Here is a 10,861-nt window from a genome sequence, read left to right as displayed (position 1 = left end):
GTTAATATGCAGATAATTTTGCACTAAAAATGAGTCACGTGAAAAAAGAAAGAAGGGTAAAGTATACAACATATTGAAAAAACATGTTACCTTTTTGTAACAAAAATATTTCATGTCTTTTGTAGTATGTGCGACAGACAAAGGGAGTTGCATACTAAATTCGAAAAAGAAAATCTTTCCTAAAACTAAGTAACATCCGAGAAAACATTTCCGTTGCGTTACGGACTGACAAACTGTAAAATAAAGTATTATCGCTATAATTATAAATAAATTTAATTCATGTCTAAATAAAATTTTAAGATTTTATATTAATTTGTGTTCAAAAAGACCATTACAGGAGAATTGTAGAGTTGTTGCGCTAAATAAAAATACCTATCTAAACACAAAAAATATGTTTTAGAGAATATATATTTCATAAAAAATATCACAGAGCAATTTAACTTTATTACCAAATATATTTACATAACTTTTGAATATGATTATAAAAATTAATTTGATAAGCGTATTAATCTATTTTTTATTTGTTTACAACAATAGCAGACAAGGGTGTTTTGTTTATATTAAGAAATATTTATATTTTTTAAAAATATAAATTCTAGGTAGAAATTCAATTTGGTTAGAAAATATGCACACCCCTTATTTATACGATGAAAAAATGTACCTACATTAACATGCCAATAAAAATTAAGATATGTTCTTATTCAATTGTTGCTATTTTTTTTCTTCATTTTACTTTATTTTCTAATTTCAATATAAAAAGAAATATATCTTTACTTCATGATATTTCAAGAGTAATTTAGATTGTTTTTTAAATAATTAGAGTTTTTAATTGAATTGAACATTCAGCTAAAACATGTTTAAACTTTAATCAGTAAGGAAAATACAATGACGATAAATATAACCTTTTGCATCCTAATATGAGTATTTTTACATTTAGTAGCCTATAAATAATGCGCTAAAAAGGATTAAATCAACTGTCATCAACCTGTTCTTGGGCTTTATTTCACTTTGTAAGCAAATTTTGATATTGGTCGTTGTGACTGACTCTCTTGGAATCTCCAGAAAGCCTCAGATGCATCCTTTTCTCGCTGAAATTTTTATATATTAATATTTAGTAAACAAAATTTACAGGACTGGAAAAAATTTCAGGGTTTTTAGCTTTAATACCCAAACAACAAATAACTATTGCTCTCTGTACATATTTTTAAATATTTAGAATTACAATGCGCCATCCGCACCTAAACCTCAAATTTAAACTCGTTTAGATGCTTTACATTCTTTTTTAAAAAGAGGGTTAGTCATGTTTACTGTTTAGGGTCAGGTTTAGACATGCAGCTGATTTCAAAAATGTTTAAATTTGATTTCTATGAGGCTTACAGACGGCTGACTCGCAGCTGCCGAGCAATGCAGCTTTACTCTTAGATTCTTTTTATTTAAAATATGTACAGAGAATAATATTTTTTTGTTGTTTATAAAGGCCAAAAATCTTGAAACTTACTAGCCATACTGCAAATACAAACGTAGTAAAATCGCCATCCACAGCAAACTTTTAGGGATTACATCAAGGCTTCCTATATAATTTTAAACCCTCCAACCTGCCAAACCCCTTTTAGATTAGAGGAAAATATTCTGATACCTCTTCATGGTCTATGGCCTGAGAAATCTCAGGATTCTGCACCAACCAATCAGCCACACTTCGGTCCTGTTCGTCATGAATCTAACAAAGGAAAATATTGAAATTGAACATTTGATTGTCCGCAGATACGTAAATAAAAAAAGAAAGTAATATCTCAAGCCTAATTAATCTATACAACATTGAATGCTAAAAAATAGTTTATATATAGAATATCACTTATATTCGATCATTACCTAACTAATAAACTAAAATAAAAAATAGTCACCCTTTCAATTATTAAATGTTGTACAAGAGTCAAAAATACAATAATTAAAATACTTCCTTACCAAAGCTTTAACAAGTGGCACTTTCTGTTCAGGTCGTGGTACTCTCTAAATAAAACAGAATTTAAATAGAGGAATATTCAATCTTAAATTTTATCAATATTTTAATTTAATATAGGATGTTTTAATATAAAAAAAATAAAATAAAAAACCTGGTGAAATGATTTTAAAGCAAGAAAGCAAGTGAAAAAAAAACGCTGCTGGCTTGTCGCTTTTTCTTTGTGCAGAAAGAAGGTTTTGCTCAATTATCTTTAAAACTCCACCACCTTATTTCAACCCATAACATCCCCATCGCCTGCCTCCAAGAAACCAAACTCTCCAGCAAATCCAATCCCAAACCCCTCCCTGGCTATAACTTTCTCAGGAAGGATCGTCAAGACCGACCTGGTGGAGGAATAGCCTTCCTTATTGCCGATGACATCCCCTTCACCCACCTTGACCTCAATCACCTTTCCAATGGCCCCCTAGAGATTGATGGTATCCAAATTTCCCGCAATGGCTCTCCTACACAAATCATCAACCTTTACCTTCCTCCACATTCCTCCTGTCCCCCCCAATACACCCCTGACTTTAACCTCCTCTTTGACAACCCAAATGACCTTATCCTAGTCGGTGATTTCAATGCCCACAACCCTGCCTGGAACTCCATCACCCTTGACCAATCTGCCATGAATCGTGGGGAGGCTCTGCTGGAAGCTCTCAATGAGAGCAGCCTCTGCCTCCTCAACGAGGACTCCCCCACCCGCCTCCCCCCCAACGGCCAACCTACCTCCCCCGACCTTTCCCTATGCTCTGCCCACCTTGCACTTGACTTCTCCTGGCACACCCTCACCACCCTCCGTTCTGATCACCTCCCCATCCTCCTCTCCCTCCCTGAAATCAACAGAAACCCCCGCCCTGTCAAAACCTTCCACAACTTCCGTAAAGCAGACTGGGACACCTTCACCCTTGAAACTGAAACCCTCTTTGAAAATCTTCCTGAATCTTCCTCCTGCTCCCAAGGTGAAGCCACTTTCCGCCAAATCCTCCAAACTGCCTCCAAACACACAGTCCCTGCTGGCTTCATCAAAAACTCCAATCCCTCCCTCCCTCAGTCTGCTAAGCCCCTTATCCAGCAAAGAGACTCCTTAAGAGAAATTAACCCCCATGATCCTCAAATCCAAATCCTCAATGAACAAATTTCCTCAATAGTTAACCAACACTCCAACAAAAAATGGCAAGAAACCCTTTCCAAATCCGACCATAGAACCAACCCTTCCAAATTCTGGTCCCTCCTCAAATCCCTTTCTGGCAAAAACAATTCCCCTCCCTCCAACCAACCCATTTCCTTCAACAACAAAGTTCACACCTCCCACGCCCACATTGCTGAATCCTTTACCAAACAATTCACCTCTGTCTCCCGCCACACCTCCAACCCTTTCTCCAGAAAAATTATCCGCAAAATTAGACACCACCACCGCCTCAACAGAGATTTCCAACCTTTCACCCCTGCCCTCGTCCTTGAAGCCATTAAAAACTCCTCAAACTCATCTGCACTTGGTCCTGATCACCTCAACATCCTCCACCTCAAACACCTTGGTCCAAATGGCATCTCCTACCTTACCAAACTCTTCAACCTCTCCATTTCCGCTGCTAATATCCCTGCCATTTGGAAGCTCTCCAAAATTATTGCCCTCCTCAAACCTGGTAAACCCCCTGACCTTTCCACCTCCTACCGACCAATCTCCCTCCTCTGTCCTGCAGCTAAAGTCCTTGAACGCCTCCTTCTCCCATACCTTAAACAATCCCTCTCCACCCACCCCACTTAACATGGCTTCAAACCCCTCCACTCCACCACATCCTCACTCCTTAATCTTTCCTCCTCCATTGCTAACGGTTTCAACCAAAACCTCCCCCCCAGCCGCACAACCGTAGCTTCCATTGACCTTTCCAAAGCCTTTGATTGAATCCCAATCCATCTCCTTCTCCAAAAAATCTCCTCATCAAACCTCCATCCAAACATCATCAGATGGCTATCCTGCTACCTGCGTGGCAGGATGGCCTTCTGCTCCTACCAAAACTCCAACTCCTCCCCCAAAATTGTCCACACTGGTGTCCCCCAAGGCTCTGTTATTTCCCCCGTCCTTTTCAACTTCTACATAGCAGATGCCCCCCACAACCCCCCCGCCACCACCTCCTCCTATGCCGATGACCTCAACTCCTTTTACTCCTCTCCTGACATCCCCCAGTCAGTCGAATCCATCAACTCCCACCTCTCCTTAATCGCTGACTGGGCCTCCACCAATGGCCTCTCCATCGCCCCCAACAAATCCACTGTCACCCTTTTCACTCCTGACCGTAAACACCAATCCAACCTCCATCCTCAAGTCCAAATTAACGGCTCCACACTCCCCCTTGAGAAAACCCCTAAAATCCTTGGAGTTACCTTTGACACCTTTTTCAATTTCAGTTCCCATGTCTCCACCATTTCCTCTAAAATTTCCTCCCGCCTCAGAATCCTTAAATGTCTGGCTGGCACCAAATGGGGCCACCAGAAGGAGACCCTCCTCACCACCTACAACACCCTCCTCCGCCCCATCACCACCTATGCCTGTCCTGTCTGGTTTCCTAACACCTCCAAAAACAACATTGATAAACTCCAAGTCCTCCAAAACCAAGCCCTCCGCATCTGTACTGGTTCCACCAAAAAATCCCCCATTAGCCACCTCCACCAAGAAACTAAAATCCTACCAGTACGGAATCACCTCTCCCTTTTATGCACCCAGTACCTGGCCTCCTCCCTCCGTCCCTCCCACCCATCCTTCCCCAATGTCACAACCCCTCCTGGTCCTAGATCCAAGAAATCCACCCTCCAATCCATGTTCCTCCCGACTCTCCAACCATTTCTCACCCCTGAGAACACTCTCCTCCCTGCAAATTACAAATCCACCATCTCCCGACTCCACACCTCTGCAGTTACCCTAGCCATCAATTCCTATCCCCCTAATCCTGTCCTTAACCACGCCCCTCCCAACATCAACCCCTCTGAGATCCAACTTCCTAGGCACTACAGAACCATCCTCTCCCAATTGAGATCCAACTATTGTCCTAAGCTCCAAAGTTACCTGCATTCCATCAACGCTTCTCTTTCACCCAACTGCCCATCCTGCCCTAATAACCCCACCAACCTTAATCCCATTGACCTCTGGCATAATCCCACCCTTGTAGCTGCCTTCCTATCATCACACCCAAGTTTCACCAGCCTTCCTCCTCTACAACGCCCCCCTCCAGAGCCCCCTCCATAAGCCTCCCCTCCCCCACCTACTGATGACGAACCGGACACAAAAATGGACTATGAGCAGCCAATACAACAACAACTAATCGAATAGCAAATAATTTAAAATTTCTTTATTATAATATTTCCGCCCTCAAGCCTCCCCCCTTACCTGTTTCTGAAAGTTCTTAGTTCCTTGTGACAAGAATGAAGATTGATTATTGAGTGTGGTATCCCCTGCTGATAGGCAGTGCATACCACTCATTCTGAACAATTAATAATGAAAGTGAAATAATTAGCACGCGTTGAAACAAATTTTGTTTAAAAGACAGACCAACATCAGTGACTTAAATATAAGCTTCGCTAATTAAATTAATAGTTTCATTATCTAGCCTCATAAACAAATATCTAACTAATTTATTTGTAATATCTAATCATTCTTTGTACGTAAATTCTCTGTCGTTTCAATTAAGGTCAATAGATTAAAAATAATAACTAGTTTTTTACACTCACCCTGATCTAGAAGTAGTGTTATTTTTATCTCTGATAAGATCCACTACAATTATGGTGCAAAATTCATCCGCTAGGTGGCTCATGTTTTCTTCATCTTCCATCTTTACTGGGTTCTAAAATTAAAGGCTGAAAATTGCTCCACTTTTTAGCCCTTAAACAAACATATTCTACCTTTCTTCAGTTTATGTAATTTATCACTCCAGGTATTCTATTTAGTTCATTTGGGGAATTTGAAAAAGCTGTTACATAATGCAGTAAAATATCAGTTCACACAACAACAAAATACCTATAACTATGAAATTATAAAAAAAACATGTCAAAATTAAGAGACTTTTTTTAAAAGAAAGATATCATAAAATGTCTACTTGAAATTCAGTAAAATTGAAATTGTTGTAATAATACACCTACAATTTCTAATAGACATTCAATGTATAAAACTAAAAACACACCTTTTTAAAAAATCCGGTAGTATCAACCACAGCAGCACCGCCAGAGGGATTAGACATCGTGCTGTTGGACGATGGTCCTGCAGTTAGATACATAATTTAATTATTGTGTATTGGGGGCTAATTTGACAATAGTTTTTGTATCACTGAGTTAGGTATCCATTTATAAAAAAAAAATCTTCAAAACACAAGGAGAATTTAATATAAGACGCGCAACAGAAATAGAAATAAAGAGAATTAAGTTGTAAAAAAAACTTGACAATGATACTTATTGGACCATCCAATGCACAGTAATTCATGTATCTGCCTGAAGAATTATTTTGTTCCAACTTTACTGCTGATAATTTAGGTAGGGGACTGTAATCAGTTGAAGATGCCTGGCTAGGTTTCTCTAATTCTTTAAGCCTTAAAAAATAAGATTAGTTTTAAGCTAAGCAAAATGTTTACAATTTTTCATATCAATTAAGTGAAGTATTGATATAAAATTGCAACAACCATAGTCATAAAAGAAAGGTGGAGATGGAGAAAGAAAGATAGGGAGAGAGCGAAAGGAAGGGAGAATAAGAAGTATATGGAGAGAGACAGAAAGAAACAAATTGCTTACAAAATTGACGGCTCTGCAGACTCTTTTGTAGGTACAACATAGATTAAATAGTTAAAATTGTTGGCACTTGGGGTGTCACATAAATATTAACTTTAACGTAAGGACGGACTAATCCTTGCTATAAAGTAGCTCCACAAATAACTTACCTTTTCAATTGATTATTAGCTGTTGGACCGCCAATGCTGTTAAGATCATCATCATCTCCGAATCCAAAAACGTCGTCTTCATCGCTTTCAGGCTTAGCTTTGCGCTTCTTGATGTTGGATAGACCAAGGGATGGTGCCAGCTTGCCTGCAGACATTCCTAGTCAAATTAAAATGTTTATTTAGATATTCAAAAATAGTAGGGCAACTTTCTGTGTGAAACCTAATATCATAACTTGGTTTTAGCTATTTTTGAGTGTTTGGGGTAAGGATTTTTGGCAGTAAACATTTTCATAAATTTTGTTTCTCTATTTCATTGTTAAATATTTATAAACATAAACAACAAGAAAAACATGTATACAAATTAGAAGGGGAAACTTAATCAACATATGACTGTCCTGTCCACAGTCCTTCCTGGAGAATTTACTTATGTTTACATTAACAAAATATTACCTTGTGTCAATACAGTTGAGTTGGCAACTTTATTACTTGCTGTTGCTTTGTTGGTAGCTGTCATTTGTTCTACTTCATCAAAGTTGAACAAATCATCATCACCGTCACCCCCGAAACCATCATTATCATTAACTATTGCAGATTTAGCTTTGGGTATTTCGCGGATTTTTGGTTCGATTTGAATGGTTTTGGTGGGCTGTTTACTGCTTAGTGCGGCTGAAACATTTGGTCTCTTGTTTTCTTGGTCTTCTGTATCACTATCCATAGACAGAGGTCTTTTCTTCTGAATAAATATTAAATCATGAAATCAGGATTTGTTAATTTACAGCGATTACAGGTTTCAAAAAACCTTCTGCCACTATTAGGTACATGATATAAAGAGTAAAAGTAAACCCAAAAAAGGACACATTAAAGTGGTTGTGTTCTGTATTGCTTAGCTTAGAGAAAACAAACTAACAATTTTATTCATTTATTTCATTTAGTTTGATTTCTACATATCAATTTGTGTACCTAGGTATCGGACTGACAAACAAAAAAACTTTTTTTTGTCCATTGTTCTAGATTTCTTTGTGGAAATAAATGTGGAAAGTGAAAAAAAACTGAACGTCGTAAAAAGTATCAAACCTGAGTAATTTCTGAAGCAACTGATCTCAAAGTAGACGCAGTGCTATATTCTGAAATATGTGCGCTAGGTCTTGACTCTGGTACTCCTGATTGCCCTTTACTCGAGGGTAGACAGGACTCGATGTTTCTTTTGGTTGGCGGAATCATAGATTCTATGTTTCTATTGGTTGGCGGAATCATAGATTCTGTGTTTCTATTGGTTGGCGGAATCATAGATTCTATTACATCATTGGATGAGGTTTTACTTTTTGATGTGTTTGTTTCTGATGAAGGCTTGGACCTTTCCATAGTTTTTCTGATATCCTGGTTCTTGGAAACAAGATTGGATGAATTGACCTAAAAAAGGTTAGGTTTAGTTATGAAAGGCTTTTTAATAAACGTATCAAAAAGCAAAGTAGGTTTCAAGGGCGTCCAAGCTTTTTCATTTTTTTTTTGGGGGGGGGGGATGGGTAATCTTTATATCATATAGGCAGGGACATCCAAGCTTAAAAAAAAAATTGGGTAGAAATGGGGGGGAGGGGAATTCAATATTTGAAATTTTTGGGTTGCTTCCACAAATTTATTTCCATTCTACCTAACTTTTTTTCTTATAAAACAACAATTTTAATGATTCACACCAATTTAACTATCTATAAGAAGGAAGAAAATGTTACTTGAGTTGTATCAGAAGATTCTAGTGCCCATGGTGGTGTGACTGTAGCCGTAGCTACAGTAGAGGTTTCTCCCAAAATATTTTCAGTTTCTCTGGCTCGAATATTACTGGAACCTAAAATAATTCCAAGAAAATATTGAAAGGTTAAAATCTAATATTTAAGGGGTAATCGTCACTATTTAACCCCCCCCCCCCCCAGAAATAAACACTGTTTTAGTCATGACAAGAACAAAATCTTTACCTGGAATAGAACTAATGGAGCTGGATGACAGAAGTCGACCTCCAGATTGTCTCTTATTAATACACACATTCGCATCAACTTTCACTTAATATTATACAAAAGTTTTGTTTTGATGCGTATTCTATTATTAATGGTAAATATTGATATTTTGGTAATAAACAAAATGAACTTATGCAAATGTATATAGGTTTCTAGGATAAAAATAATGACCTAAGGCTGGGCAATAAATGTGCATTTTGCTTTCAAAGTTTCTGTGGCAGAGCCCTGCAAAAAAGGGCATAAATTTTCTAGAAACTACATAGTATGTGTGTGAAACTAGTTCATTATTAAATAAAAACTTACTGATTGCCATGTAGATTGTAGTATTAGCAACACAAATTCGATTTACAGATTTCAAATACTGTGATTAAACAACATTTTTAAAAGTGTATATAATAAGGAGAGTACCTGTAAGCCATTTTATTATAATTACATTACCTAATGGATTTGAAGTTATTATTTGTTATTATAAGGGCAAATATTTTTTTCCCAAGGGGCTACTCAGTACCCAATATAACCTAAAATATCATAACCTAAAGTAATAAACAATGAAACGAAAAACTACCAATCACTCTCACTCACCCTCTTTATTTCAAAATAAGGAGGAGCGGATGGGTGGTTCTGTGCTCTTAAAGGCACTTTGAGGGATATTTATCTTACTGCCTCCAACTACACCTTAATTTGTAATTATTTGGGAGAAAAAAAATTTATTAATCAATGTTGTTTTTCCTGTAGCAGTCCACTGACGGTCATCTGCGATTCTCTCATCACCTCTCCCCTGGGCTTAACAACTATTACATCGTTACTGTCAAACCTTGGATCAGCAACCTAAAGTACAAGAACAATTAATTTATCTATACACCTGCCAAAAGTTGGACATCAACTAATCATTTTTTATTCAAATAAAAACAAAAATATTTAGTATTTCCCCAATAATTATCAACAAAATTTGGACATTATTAGTTTAGAACCAATTCAAATTCAATATTCAACAAGTACCCAAAACTTTTAAGCCAACAAGCAAGCGGCAGCGTGATAGCATAAGATAATTTGTTGAAGCAGTCATTTCAAAGTGACTTTTCCGTACGTAAGCACAGTAGCGGTGCTACTAACAAATTGGTTATCACCTGTGTTTCCTGGTTTACATGAACAACCTTAGCACCAGTTTCTTTCAAAACATCGTACAGATCTTTATTAGAATTATCCAGAAAAACAAATTCTTTGCCCTACAGAAAGTCATTATTTCTTGCTAACTACAACTTGAATAATAACTTGTAGTCAAAGTAAACCTAATCTGCCTTTTAATTTTTATTCCCAGTTCTCTGATATGCTATTGCACACTAACAAACAGAAGAAAAATTACATTGCTTTCATAATGATGAAATTAATAGAAGGCAATATGCTAAAATATTCTTACTTCAGGAAAATTTTCACAAAAATCCTTATAAGTACAAGTCTGTAGCATTGGATCTCGCAAACTGCTGACCGATATATGAATTGATTTACAGTGAATCTTCTTAGAAGTCCATAGAAGGGTTTTATATATTTTGGGAAAGGGTACTCACTGTTCCAGGAGAAATCCCACCTACTTTTTAAATTTTTCTTTTTAAAATTAAAAGTAGAAGCCTCTAGGGGCGTATTCTATAAGGCCTATCATGAATACTAAGCTTTCAAAAATCCCTAAACTGACAGACAAAGTAACTTATGGAATAACTTCTAAGTTCTCAAAATATAGCTAATGAAATAATGAATTCCTTGAAAAGTGTTTTCCTGGCTGGATTAACATGAAGATTAATATCTGGATCTTTGAGTTGTACTTCAGCAGGAGAAACTGGAGGTAAATATTTATCAACATCAGGCAACCTAAACAAATAATAATACTTTAGATGGAAAAACTGGAGGTAAATATTTTTCAACAACTGGCAACCTAAACA

At 37.0% G+C, this 10,861-nt stretch overlaps 1 protein-coding gene across 1 annotated transcript in view; it reads right to left on the bottom strand.

Moving 5' to 3' along the window:
* Window positions 1-394: 394 nt before the first annotated feature.
* nbs (nibrin) overlaps window positions 395-10,861 on the bottom strand; it is a 32,549-nt gene continuing 22,082 nt past the window's right edge. The window contains exons 8-23 of the mRNA XM_080164409.1: window positions 10,684-10,790; window positions 10,055-10,155; window positions 9,661-9,755; window positions 9,231-9,292; window positions 8,889-8,972; window positions 8,649-8,761; window positions 7,996-8,331; window positions 7,372-7,654; window positions 6,922-7,078; window positions 6,479-6,576; window positions 6,175-6,251; window positions 5,726-5,838; window positions 5,385-5,478; window positions 1,963-2,007; window positions 1,637-1,717; window positions 395-1,088 (exon numbers count right to left, since the gene is read on the bottom strand). Of these exons, the coding sequence (XP_080020535.1) occupies window positions 999-1,088; window positions 1,637-1,717; window positions 1,963-2,007; window positions 5,385-5,478; window positions 5,726-5,838; window positions 6,175-6,251; window positions 6,479-6,576; window positions 6,922-7,078; window positions 7,372-7,654; window positions 7,996-8,331; window positions 8,649-8,761; window positions 8,889-8,972; window positions 9,231-9,292; window positions 9,661-9,755; window positions 10,055-10,155; window positions 10,684-10,790 (1,936 nt within the window). The 3' untranslated portion in view covers window positions 395-998. The remainder of the gene's footprint in view (window positions 1,089-1,636; window positions 1,718-1,962; window positions 2,008-5,384; window positions 5,479-5,725; window positions 5,839-6,174; window positions 6,252-6,478; window positions 6,577-6,921; window positions 7,079-7,371; window positions 7,655-7,995; window positions 8,332-8,648; window positions 8,762-8,888; window positions 8,973-9,230; window positions 9,293-9,660; window positions 9,756-10,054; window positions 10,156-10,683; window positions 10,791-10,861) is intronic.

The sequence above is a fragment of the Acartia tonsa genome, chromosome 6 (assembly GCF_053477335.1).
Source record: "Acartia tonsa isolate MP-2025a chromosome 6, ASM5347733v1, whole genome shotgun sequence".
NCBI lineage: Eukaryota > Metazoa > Arthropoda > Copepoda > Calanoida > Acartiidae > Acartia > Acartia tonsa.
Note: the sequence above shows the minus strand (reverse complement) of the source record. Positions and strands in the feature narration are given on the sequence as shown.